Here is a 13,239-nt window from a genome sequence, read left to right as displayed (position 1 = left end):
ATAATTGAGTTTTCTAACATTGAACGCTATCTCTCTTAAAGCATTTGTATCTACTTCAATGAGTACAAGAGTTTCATTTTACAACAATTCACGTACATTACATGTTCTAACAACACTGAAGCACAATGAACAGTTTCCTAACAAGCTGTCTATGCTCAGAGAGGATGGGAAGTCTGTAATTATCTGCAATAAATGCTAGTCTGCTACAACACGTGACTATTTCACTCTCTAGTTCTCCACAAGAAATGACAAATCAAAAAGAGCAGTTAACAGCCTTCACCATATTTATTTATTTTAACCGTGGGATAAAATTACATTTGTTGTCATTCATTGTGACTGTTAGTGTGTTCACTGGGCGTTGTTTACTAACAGACTAATGGTCACTACTTTTATTAACCTGATATCTCATGTTGCATGTATTAATGTGTTTCTCTCTCAATCAAGTATTTTCGGAAACGATAGAAGTTCTCTACAACCTGTTGTCACAGTTTTTTCAGGCCTGTATACATTTATTAATAGTAACTAAATTTAATCAATAAAAATACACAACAAATGTTTAAAATAATTTCTAAGTAAACATATATTCACCAGTCCTATCTACTATCTAAGATCTGTGATTTGAAACACATTCTTGAAAGTTATTTTTCTTGGCCGATGATCAAACATAAGAAAAATAAAGTTTAGAGGCTGGCACAACACTGATTTCACCGATGACTAATCGGATACTACTCTCAATTTCACACACACAGACACACGCACAATATCATAACCAATAAGAAAACAATCAAACAAACAAAACACCATTGATGCCTCCACTCGGAGTCAGACGTTATAAACAAAATGGCGCTGTCTCTGGGGACGAGCGATCACAACGTACGTATGCACAAAATCAAGCAACAATTAACCTCATGTCACCCCTCTGTCACACTACGCCACACCAGTAGTATCTTACAAATATACTGATGTATATATATATATTAATTTTCCCTCAACATGTGTGCTCACATCATTTTGTATTCAATAGATACATTCTTTCTTTTCTTTATCTGTGCTTCTTGATGTCCTATCATTATCAGAAATATCAACATAAGCAAAACCTAGACTGAAAGAATGTTCTTTGTATCCAGCACCACACAGCTTCACACTGTTGTCTTCATGGAGATGTTTTCATATCACAAACAAACAACAATCTAAATACAAACGTGCCGTAACAGTTTCTAAACAAACACAGAAATATTATTCAGTTCCGTCGTCTTGTAATGAAATCATAAAATAATTATAAATAAGAGTTGATGCCACAATGACCCATGAAAGACAAGTTCACCGTGCAGGTCAAGGGAGACAATCTACAGTTGATCACAAAAGCAGGTCGATTGCCTCCCTTCCCCCACAGCCCTACACTTTCGCAGTTTCACTCAATGATAAAGATTTTTGTTACCTGAGGACATGAGATGCTCAAAAACACTCACATCACTCGTCCTTGATCCAATCCCCCATTTCCGGTTTCTTTCTCACATGAATGTTTGAAAGGTGATGTCATTCTCGAGCCGAGATTTTGGTTTTGTCACCTGTAACACCAGAAGTGGGGCACGTCTGGCCGTCCGTGAATGTAGGTACCCCTAGAATCTCTAGCCTTATTCGAGAAGCTTTTTTCATTTCAAAGACAACGAATACAAAGAACGAGGTTCAATTGATTGTTACTCACTATTATCACATTTTGAAAAGAAATATCTCAGGTATGAAGTCACGCCTCTTTGTTTAGATTAAAAAGTTGTTCCAGTAAATTATTTAAAAAAGCTGCACGCGTGGCTAAGATATTTTTTACGTGTATAAATATCACGGTATTGAGTACTTTGATGTATCGCTTTGTATTTTCATGAGCACGCCTCATCCTTCTCCTGGACGTTTGTAAACGAGTTCCTCCTCTCGCTAGACGCAGACAAAGAACAGTGTGCCCGACAGGGAGATGAACCAGGACAGCCAACCTTCAGTGTATTGGTGACAGGCGCCCTCGGTCCTTGGGGAGTGAGACCACAGATATTCCGGATGAACCTTATCTCCCCTGTCTCTGTCTCTCTCATTGATCTACCTTCAGAATCCTCGGGTACCCACATGACAGGTAGGTAGCAGGTCATGTGCTATAATGTTTGTGTAATGAACTGACTACAGAGCAGTTATCAGTTTAAAAAATATTGTTGATTATAAACTTCTTTAGTCAGATTTAAGTGTTTTCGCTTCGTTTTTAAGATGCCATGTTTTAGTTTCAGAAGTCGTCTACCGACGAAGGCACGTAAGGACAAGGTAGAGAGGATGAACAAAGCTTACTGCCACCAGTGACAACATGAAAATGTTGGCCTGAAACAAAAACAAAAAAGTTACAAATCTGTTTGCTAACAGGAAAAGACATAATATAATGTATATTTTATCAAGAAAGACCTTCTGTTATTAACAAAGGATAAAAATCCTCAATATAACCCAGTGATGATCCTGACCAGCAGAGAAATAAAACTTTAATTGTTGACCGTAGTGGTGCGAGGTGTAGTCAGAGTTTTACATTTTTCTGCTGTGTATCAGTAAACACATTGAGCTCAGCTAACAGATTAAAAAAATGAGATTATGAATCTGGTAGAAAAGGAAAATCTGATAAAGATTATAACCTCATAAAAATCCCTGCTTGGATTGAATTATATTTACTAATATCTTGTATCAGAGGAAAACAATTCTTGTTCTATGCTGCGTGTAAACATGCTCTATAGCCTTAAACTTACAGTTTATTAGTCATTAATGACTCATCAAAGCTCATTACTCAACATAGGGCCGATGACATATTGTACACAATATTGGGCAGCAAGCAAGGCTACTATTCACCTGCACTGGTCCATCAGGCTGTACATCATGCCAGCGGAAAATACCATACTGCAAGAAGCAGAAGATGCCGGACACGATGGACAGCACGCCATTGAGGATGCCGAAAAACCTCTCCGGAAATCTGTAGACACGGTAAACCACTTCACATTACTAGCTGTGATTCAGTGTCATTACTGTAATGTCTAAATATAAAATTGGACCATGTCACTGAGCTTGACTTGGAGATGAAACTTGACATAATCTGTTGCTAACCTGGTAATTCCTTCTTCCTGTTTAACATTGGATATTAAAACGCCAAATTCAAACTGTGCTCGTGTCTAAGAGGATTAAGAAATGTACCAGACATTAAACTATGTGAATTATTACTTAGTTAACCCACGCAGAAATAAAATCCTTTTAATTTTAATAGGCGATTGAACATGTGTATATAAATGTTGCAGCATCTAGCTGAACTGGTTTTCCTGATCTCTGATTATAATTTGTCACATAGTCTACATGTATCTAAACATGTACTTCACCAAAACCCAATGCATTTACAGATGCAATGAACAGAAGAGTCTGGGATTGCTTCCAGAAATGTGATAAAATTTTGAATATGTCTAAGCTTACTTCCATCAAAAAATTGAAGAATAATAATTTACTACAGAGTGAAAATATTTGCAAATAGAAATGAGAGAAACTGTTTCGCTGGCTGAGAGATAAACTTCTTACACTCGCATCAGGAAGCTGAGGCAGACGCCAAAGATGAAGGCGTTGTAGAAGACGAAACATGCAAACATGAAATACAACACCATCTCGCTGTCACTCAACGCCATGGCAGAGATGGCCACGCCCAGTGCTGACGTCATGGCCAATGGCAGCGCACCGGGGAGGACTTTCTTCTGAAATAAGCTTCGTCTTCCTGGTAAACAAGACAACAACTGCATGAGAAAACTGCCACGATACCTAATGCCAGCTTGGCTGTTCTGTTTTTAGACTGGTCAAACGCTTTGGTGAGGTCATACAGAAAGCCACTCAATGTCTCTAGATGATGGCTGAGAATATTTTTAAGGGATTTAATTAGTAGAGGGTTCGTAGATTGACCCCTCCCTAAGACCTACCTCTGAATACAGAAGACTGCCAGTCGTACACAGCCCCAGACACCCAGCAGACACACATCATCGACAACATGAAGTAGGCCAAGACGTTGGTGTAGAAGCTCACTGCAAACACATTATTGATAAAAGTCTGTTGTAGGCAAACTTCTGAAAAGAAAGAAGGTAATCATAAAGATTTAAATAAATTAATATGTTCACCTTTTTCCGTGTTTCCCTCAAACATTGCGTTAAGCTTCGAGTTGATAAGACCAAAGAAGGACGCCAGCCTGAGGACGTTGAACGACGTCCATAGCACGTGGAGCACAAAAACTGGTGACGTCACGCAGCTTTTGAGGGTCGGGTAGAGTTCATGGGACGAGGTTTGTGGCACTGGACTGCCAAGGTTTGAACCTGGAGCGTCTCCGTCTTCTTGTGAGGTAAACAAAGAAACATAACTTTGTGATGCCATGCAATGAATAAGTTGACAGTTCGAATCTCCACACGCTACTTTTTTTTTCTTACTGTGCCTCTAGCCGAGACAGACAATCGAAACTACAGCGTTCCAGAGGAACGAACATAAAGCAGCCGTCATAAAAAATATCTTTTATTTACCCATTTCATTCGCTTCTTTGGAAAATTCTGGAAACACTAGGCGCACATGAGCAGTCGGTCTGTCACTCTGCCTTCTTGGTGGACGTCCGTCACTATGAGTGGACACATCCTTTGTTATTGTCTTTTCATCTTTCTCATTTGGTTTCACCACCTGACTTGGAAAACGAACGTCTACGATGGAAATGTAGACTTTTTTCTCCTCTGTAAGCAAATGGTTGCCACTGTAAGGGAGGCTACACTTGGGAATATTTCCATCGAACATTGAGCCTTTTCGTTGCTGTGTGTGGCACGTGCTCTCTCTCTGTAGAGCAGATGTGAGAGAATCCGTGTTATTTCTCACTTTCCCCACAGATTCTGTGGAGACATGTTTGCCGCACGCGCCGCATCTTGTGTCCAGCTCCTCAACGCTCGTCAACAGCGTCCGGGGGTCAAGAATGAGGTCACTGCCTGTGTGCTGGAGGGAGGACACTGTGCTGGTCTTGTGACAATTATTATTTGTGTGATTGCCATACCTCATTCCCTCTTGACACGTGTTCCTCTTGTCGTCTCCACACTGATCATCACAAACGACCTCTCTCTTGTCGTATTCATCGTCGCCTTGACTTTCATCCTCTTCCTTGGCGGCGAGGGCTTTTCTCGCAATCGTATTCAATCGCTCGAGATCGATGTCGTCTGCCCTGAACTGGAAGATGCTGGGTCTCCGCGTGTACAGCTTTTTGGGCAAGAAGAACATGGTGCTGATCATGGCGAGGCAGGCGTGTGCAATGGTGATGCCTATGTAGGAGGATTTGCGGGCAATCCCAGCTTCTCGAAGTAACTGGAATAAAGATACTTGACCACTTTATGGATGGATGGATTGTATATTACAATATCGTGACAGCAACAACGATTACATCACGGCTAAAACAGGTTAGGAAGGTAGGGTATGTGCACATATGAAGAAAATAAAAGTAACAAAGGATAGATATGGAAAGTGAATTAAAAAGTACAGACATTGAATTAATTTGAATTCTCCTAAGACTGAAGCTCTGGGTGAGGACTGTGGATTAGTGTGCGTGCCTGTGCTCGTGTGAATGACATAGAGAAAGTTATCTTGATATTTTGAGGTGCAAACCATTCTACCTTCACTAGGAGCTGTGTGGTAGCCGAGAAGTCAACGCCACCTGAAATAAGGGTGACGATAACTCCAGACGCTCGAGGAAAGAGGGACGATAACTGCACGTTGGTCAGCAGCAACGTTCCTCCTCCATACGACAAGGCCAGCAACGACGGAAACACCAGCCAAGGAGCGGCTGTCAGCAGACAAGGGAACAACAACACAAACAACATTAACAACAATACAGTGTCATATAAGATTGACAAATACTCTCGGGAAATAAACAACAATAAGGAATGATCTGCAGAAATTACTACGTGCAAAGAATTAACAATTTCTTCCCACCCTCTCCCCATCTCTCTCTCTCTGTTCTTTGTTTTTATGCCATTCTTTCGGTCCTACAAAAAGGAATTGAATCAGCTATCATCCAGTCTCTCCATCCGCTACAGGCACTCTCTATATCTCGTGCAGATGAAACTAATTGAATCCAAAGCAAAAAATGGAAAAAAAAATGACATAGGATTTCTTTTAAAATAAATAAGTATTTATTTAAAATCACAGTAAATAAAGAATGTAGTATTCCATACAGCTGTCTGAAAAAGCCATCATGAGAGCCCCAACGTTAAACAGAAACCTGAAAAATAAGAGTAGAAGAAAAAAAATACAGAATAATATATTAATAATGTATTAGTATATAAACATGGTGTAATAGGAAGCTTATATAAAAAATTTGAAGTGAGGATTGTTTTGACTGTTACGTCAACAAATCCAATGATTATAATTAATAATAAAGTTATTTAAATATTGTTACAGACAAAAAAATTCCTTGTGTTTATGTATTTCATACGATTTGAAGAAGGATAGGAGAACACAGTTATTCGTTTACTTTGTCGTGAGAATAGCTCCATATAAACTTTGCTATAGTTTCATTACTGACTGTCAAAACACGTGGAAGATACTTATTTCCCAAGTTTTGAAAGCACAGGAGAGGTAGGTAAAAACCCAATCAGAATAGTTAAATGCGGTAGTCTTACCATCCTAGAAGTCTGGCCACACGAGTACCAAACTTGAAGATGATAAGTCCGATAACTATTCCGAAGATGTTTCTCAGCCCAGTGGCGATGCTGAACCAGAGATTGAGCATGGCATCCTGTTCTGTACAGATGCTGGAGTGTGGTGAGCTCCCATTGCCTACACACATTCAGTTGAAAAACTTGCAAAAGTTTTATAAATGAGTTTATCTCTCATAGTACTCCGGCAATAGTCGAAATTGTGTTTGTGTCTGGGCATTAATTGCCCTTAATTTTTTTTTTCTAGTACTGATGTGTCTGTACAAAATGAATTGCTAATATATGAATAGTTTTATCCTTAGGGACAGAGAGATATTAAGTGATTATGTGTTTGTGATTACTCCTAGAAAGAAAGATTTGGTATTCACCCAGCAGAGTGAGAGAGCTGTTGTTCTCACACAGGTCTCTATACAGTCCATCCTCCTTCAGGATGAAGACGAGGGAGGCCCAGCCATTCATCAGGCCCCCAAACAACATGGTCTCCAGCACCGCCCACGTGACATACAGGAACCGCAGCCTCCCGCTGTCCAGATGAGCGTTTCTGGCCATGATGATGTTATCTACTCTCTGCTGAGTACACAGGGGAATAGTGCAAGGAGGTTAGCGTGCATTCCAACCGAATACCTATGTCAAAAGACTCTGAACATGAAGAAAACATTTTTTTTAATGTCGTTGTTTACTGTAATAAAATTTTTGTAGTAGACTCTGAAACATTTAAGAAAAAATATAACAAATCATTCGAAAAATTGTATTTTACCACAAAAATTAAATTCTATTTAACCAGAAAAAAATGCACATGTGTAACATTTATATTTGTTCAAAATAAAAGTTCGTTTACGACTAATAATGTTTTTTTTATCAAAGTAAGATTTCCTTTTATTTTTTTCTAATTGTAATTTTTAAATGATTGAGTTGTTTTGTATTTTAAAGATAGTAGATACACTGGATGTTCTTATCACTGCCTTGTTGATCTTTTCTCAAAATACTGTTTTAAAGTTTTTGTAAGGCATAGTGCTTGGTCTTTACAACAGATGATCGCATCATTCATACAGATACAGAGCTTGACACATCATTTCAATGGTTTCAATCAGAAAATGCAGCAACCATCCGATTAATGTGAATGGAGAATTCGGTGCTCATAACTACTCAGTGCTTTTCTAACCTTTGTGTAGTTTATTTCTTTTCACATTTTCATGAAACAACCAGCTTCACCTGTTTCGTGTAAATTGGCAATTACACACGATTATAGAAAAAAATTAACTTTTGCATTACACGATAAAATTATTAATACTTACATTTAAACAGTAAAAGATGTGTTTGGAAAAAGAAACAAATATACAAATGAACAAACAAGAAAGAAAATTATTTCTCTTTAAACGAACTGTTGAAACTGAGGAGCGTGTTTTCATCAACATACCTTTCTTCCTTTTTCCGACATCCCAGGAGGACTACATCCTCCCTGCACTGGCAGCTTTAATAAAGACCAAACACTGGGTGGGGTTTGTGGGGGGACACAGGCCAGTCACTGGTTAAACGAAGTGTCATAAATTATTTCTGATGAATAGCAACAGACGACATCCACCCCGGGTGACGCTGATAAGTCTTTTGTGCCATGGTCACGTGAACATCAATGGAGAATTCATGCCGAGAAAGATAAGAAAGTCAAAAGCATTAAATGGCATGCTCAAAGATTCAAAGATAGGAGAGATAAGAGAAATATCTGAAGGGAGTATGCATGTTTGTCTACTCGTAAAGCCCTAAATGCACTTAAAAAAATATGGTTTGGGCCAGCAGTAGTGTAATGGTTATTTTTATTCATTTTTTCATTCACTCGTTCACTGTTTCCTTCATTTTTTTCTTCTCTCATTTTGTCAACATTTGGGAGGGGGTGTTGTTTTTGCTTTCGATTTCTTTCTTGAAGAGAGTGTTTTAACACTGCAACACTTGATTCTGTCTACACGTCCTCGTCTACACGTGTGTTCGCCAGTGAATCTTGAATTTTTATTTGAGTGTTCTTACAATAATTTTAACCTGCATAATTCACATAGAACCTTGTGCATGCAGGTGTGGAAAAAGATAAGACGTGTGGGCATTGCTGTGATTTAACACAGGACAGAAGAACTTGACGCCAGTTCCCCACTTTAAGATGTCGCACGGTTTTTATTTTTCCTGTCCTCCTGTCTGCCTCCACAATAACGATCAACTTGACTGCGTGTGGGAGGTGTTTCATTCCTTGGCTGCAAAATTACATATTGGTTTAAATGTCTGTTCACCTCTTTCAAACTAAATACTGTAACAAAAGACACCGGCAAGCCTGGACAGCCATCTCCATTGACAGATCACGTGACCCACCCGCTCCCGAAGCTGAAGACTCGCGGACATGAGGGCCGACAGGGTCTAAGTAAAACCATTTACTTGTCACATCCTATTACCATGACAGCTTCAACTCACGGGGTGATCCAGCCTCTTGAATAGAGTAATTTCCCCCTGTTTTCGTTACAAACGTTTTTCTACATTCACGGCGCTTAGATGACAAGGACGATAACAAACGCGGTTAGTTTCAAAGCAAAGAATTATCCGTCAGGAGTTTTCACTTTGTAGCAGAAAAGCTTTCAAAGAAAAGTGAGTTGTTTTGTAAACTGCTGGCACGCTTCAGCATTCAGCGGTCACAAATTATCCAGACATCAGGTACAAAAAGATCCTCAGAGTAAACTTGTTGTTCACCTGGAGGCTTACCTGGCAGCTTCAAGGTGTGGAAGGACCTGCAGTCAGACTGTCACTGGTTTGGTTTTGCTTCAATGGAAAGTTAGCCTCGAGTACAAGTACAGCTGTTAAAATGTTTGTCTAGTACCCGTGCAAGTGACCTTTACACACCCGAATGACTATAATAAAAGGCCGAGAGAAATACAGAGGGACAGACTCACAGTTTATACCATCAAGAACCTGACAGTCGGAGCGAAGTTAAAATAAATAAAAAGAGTTCTACTTGTCTACCAACCCATTCCTGCTTTTATGTTCAAAATCCACACGCCCCTTTAAGGTTCTTCTTTCCGCTAAGGAAATATAGTGGAACCTCTAGTCATCTGGCCAGGGGTCGTCATGCTGACCCCGACACTTCCCTTACCCTGTTCACTCTTTATGTGGACAGCTGTTCAGTGATTGCACCCACTCATACCTGCGAAGGTAAGCACAGTAGAGTAGACCAACAAATGTCTTTCATGCTCTCAGTACCAAACAATTGAAATTTGTACGAAATCAGGTTTTGATTATTTTGCAAAAACAATCCTGCATGTCTACTCTCTGAACAATATTTTCCATAAGAAAAGTAAAGATGTTTTGTTTTGTCGGCTTAATATCAGCTTCATTCGTGAGCTCATGTGATTAGTTCTCGTTATCATCGCCACGTCATCAGCGCACTCTGACGGTTGTAATCAAACGACAAGTCCCGGAGTTGTCTGGGAAGACACGGCAGATGTTTGTCTGTTGAATATTGTCTGTTGATGAGGATCAAACAGCTTTCATCTAGAGATTACACTGTACATCAAATACTTTTTCCCTTTCGTTTCTTTACCAAGCCAACTCTAAAGAAAATTTGAAAACCTTCCTGAAATGTCGGTGAGTTTGACTGTCAACTACTTCGCCATCATGTTATTGTTCTACTAATGGGATGTGTGGTCATTGTCTATTGTTCTCACTAGCTTCATGTTCCTCTTGTGCCGTCTGTTCAAGTTTCACTCCATTTATGTCATCCCGAGCCTGCTTCAGAAGTCTTTCAATTCGGTCTTTAACAAAATAACACAAAAACTCAAAACAAACAAGAAAAGACACAATAACAACCATACATTCACTATTTGCGTGTTGTTGTATATGCTAGTGTGTTGGTGTGTGTGTTCAAGAGGTGTTGTCGCTAGAAGTTGTGTTAAGACCTCAACTTGTTCCTGTGTGAACAGTGGCTGGTAGTCTTCGTCCTTCTCACCTTTACAGGAGTGGATGGTTGGATGAACGACTATCGAGGAGATTTCAGGTTCATGTGTGACAATGATCAGGTTATCATTGCCTTCTTCAGCATCTATAACATTGTCTTGAACGACCGAATTTTCGACTTTGTTTGTGGTTCCATTCCTAATACCGATTATGCGTGCCTCTTTTTAGGTAAGAAGGTTGGTTAAAATGCGTTTAACATTGTCTCCTTTACGATTTTCTCTCGCGAAATCTTTGATAATTATTGTTGGGTATTTGCAAGGCTGTATTTTGTATTGGAGACATTAACATACTCATGTACTCATAATGTGCTGGTTGATAACAATAGGTTAGTAAATATAGACTTGTATATCATATTAAGACATCCATCAACATATAAAATGTTGGTTTAGTGATAACAGTTAGTACAATATATACTTGTATATTACATTAAGACAGTGATGCCCAACCTTTTTCGGCCTGCGGGCCATTTCCATTTCCGACACATGTTTCACGGGCCGCTTCACCGCAAAAATCAAGAATGAAATCCATCGAAAGATTGAGAGACGCCCCTACGTAGGGATAAATACTTTTTCTTCCCTTTTTTTCGTTTTTTTTTTTTTTTAAATATTATTTTCGGGTTTTTTTATTACTAACATGCTGATTTCCTGTACTGTGGGCAGAAGCTTCGCGGGCCGGATATGGCCCGCGGGCCGTAGGTTGGGCATCCCTGCATTAAGACATTCGTGTAGTCAGAAAAGATTGGTTTATTTATAACTGTTGGTTAGTACAATATACTTCTGTATCTTTCATTATTTTTACTGATATATTTTCTGTGTCTTAGATTATGCAAATTCCCCTTACAAGACAGACAAGTACGATTGCTCAAGAAATTTATTCTTCAATGGTGTGATCAGTTCCTATGTTAACAATGTCCGAAAGTTTTCCATCTATTGCTGCACTAGTGATAGTAAGTCTTCACTTCTCTGACATCCTGTAGCTGCTTTCTCTTCCAATCACAAAACACATCACTATGCGAAAAATGATTATACCTGGCAAAACCAAGGGATTATTTCACTATGAATTACTTCTAATAATGAGCTAAAATAGTCAACTAATGAGAGGTAATTTGCTATATTTGAAAAGTAGGCAACGAGTCCTTAAATCAAGAGCCACGTTAAAGGTGGTTGATGTTTACAATTGTACATGGATTTTGTATTCCAGCAGCGAAATTAAAATATAACTATAACTGATATTTGAAGTTCAATATATATTCTAATAAAATATTTCATTATTTAACACTTTATATTTGTAATTATAGTCTAAATATTTTTTTCTTAATTTCTTTCTCGTAATTACCTTCATGACAGGATGTTTCGTGACTCCATGAAGCCCCCATCTTTCACTTAAAATTAGACCAAAAAAAAAAACAAAAACTAATTTCTTGCAAATTCCATCGCTTAAATGCTTGTTGTTTACAGATATCAAGATGAGGGACTGTTTTGACTCAACTGTTCATCAAAGATCCGAGGGTCTAGTACTCTTTTATGTACCCGCAGGAAAATTGCTAAAAGGGTTTCACATCGAAGGCCACAACCCCAGGTAAGACAACAACTTAAAACATTCTTACAGACTTTTTGAACAAGAGTTAACTGAAGTTCACTAAGGTTATGAGTATTTTGCTGTGCACTATTTCTTGTTCACATTGATGGGACTGACTCGTGAATTTGGCAGCCTCCTCCTCCTCCCCCTCCTCCTCCTCCTTCTAGATATATAAAAGAAGTACACATGTCTAGACAACAGGAACACACATTAGATGCTGCAAGCCAGAGAAGCAAGCCCCACACTACAACTCTTATTTTTGTAAATAATAAAACAACACCAAGGTCTGCCCAAACTGTCCCATCACCATTCATGAAAAATGTGTTGATGTAGTAACATGAATAAAATGTAAATAAGTTTGTCTGTGTTTGTGTGTAGGTGCGTGCACGTGTGTGTGAAAATAAATCATGCTTGTCAGAAGGATGATTGTAATCATCAGAACATTTATCAAGTTAATCATAAGGGTTTACTTTTTTGTTGTTTAATGTGTCTTTTGTGTTTTTTGTTTGTTTAGTACTCAGCGCTTCGTATTCCAAGTTTGCTCGGCTAACTAATAACAGTTACTGTTCCTTGACGCCCACTGATCTCCTGCTTCATAGGAGAGACAATGATGGCCACTGATCTCCTGCTTCATAGGAGAGACAATGATGGCCACTGATCTCCTGCTTCATAGGAGAGACAATGATGGCCACTGATCTCCTGCTTCATACGAGAGGCCATAATGACCAACGTCTTCACATTTCGTCAGGTGAAAGGTCACAGAAAAGCAGCAACTGTCATCATAAATATTACAAACCCTTATACGCCTTCGACTTTTTTGTTTACAGATGTTATAATATGTAATCAATCTATACCATCTAAACATGTACTGTAAGAAATAACGAAATGTAATTGAGGTAAAGGACAATAATATTAATAAAATATGTTTGACAAGCATTGATGCGTTTCGCAACAT

The 13,239-nt window shown here is 38.8% G+C and overlaps 3 protein-coding genes across 6 annotated transcripts; 1 reads left to right on the top strand and 2 right to left on the bottom strand.

Annotated features, from left to right (window-relative positions):
* Positions 1 to 1,849: 1,849 nt before the first annotated feature.
* Positions 1,850 to 6,274, bottom strand: LOC112565444. Its single transcript, XM_025240914.1, has 8 exons — positions 6,240 to 6,274; positions 5,679 to 5,848; positions 4,557 to 5,373; positions 4,164 to 4,373; positions 3,969 to 4,070; positions 3,580 to 3,769; positions 2,869 to 2,989; positions 1,850 to 2,355 (listed from the first exon to the last, which is right to left on the bottom strand). The coding sequence occupies exons 1-8, from the start codon at positions 6,259 to 6,261 to the stop codon at positions 2,275 to 2,277; spliced, it is 1,713 nt and encodes a 570-aa protein (XP_025096699.1). The 5' UTR covers positions 6,262 to 6,274; the 3' UTR covers positions 1,850 to 2,274.
* Positions 6,275 to 6,682: 408 nt separating this feature from the next.
* Positions 6,683 to 7,271, bottom strand: LOC112564817 (large neutral amino acids transporter small subunit 4-like). The gene is made up of 2 exons (XM_025239890.1): positions 7,091 to 7,271; positions 6,683 to 6,843 (listed from the first exon to the last, which is right to left on the bottom strand). Exons 1-2 carry the CDS (start codon positions 7,269 to 7,271, stop codon positions 6,683 to 6,685), a joined length of 342 nt encoding a protein of 113 aa, XP_025095675.1.
* Positions 7,272 to 10,151: 2,880 nt separating this feature from the next.
* LOC112565290 lies at positions 10,152 to 13,220 on the top strand. Of its 4 annotated transcripts, none has more exons than XM_025240666.1 (6): positions 10,152 to 10,337; positions 10,673 to 10,874; positions 11,527 to 11,652; positions 12,164 to 12,284; positions 12,799 to 12,861; positions 12,936 to 13,220. In XM_025240666.1, the coding sequence occupies exons 1-5, from the start codon at positions 10,332 to 10,334 to the stop codon at positions 12,836 to 12,838; spliced, it is 495 nt and encodes a 164-aa protein (XP_025096451.1). In that variant the 5' UTR covers positions 10,152 to 10,331; the 3' UTR covers positions 12,839 to 12,861; positions 12,936 to 13,220. The 4 variants fall into 4 exon arrangements, with proteins under 4 accessions (XP_025096451.1, XP_025096452.1, XP_025096450.1 ...); XM_025240665.1 differs by having other exon boundaries at positions 10,153 to 10,337; positions 12,799 to 12,883; positions 12,958 to 13,220; XM_025240667.1 differs by having other exon boundaries at positions 10,707 to 10,874; positions 12,799 to 13,220.
* Positions 13,221 to 13,239: the final 19 nt, after the last annotated feature.

The sequence above is a fragment of the Pomacea canaliculata genome, linkage group LG5, assembly GCF_003073045.1.
Source record: "Pomacea canaliculata isolate SZHN2017 linkage group LG5, ASM307304v1, whole genome shotgun sequence".
NCBI classification, from domain to species: domain Eukaryota; kingdom Metazoa; phylum Mollusca; class Gastropoda; order Architaenioglossa; family Ampullariidae; genus Pomacea; species Pomacea canaliculata.
Note: the sequence above shows the minus strand (reverse complement) of the source record. Positions and strands in the feature narration are given on the sequence as shown.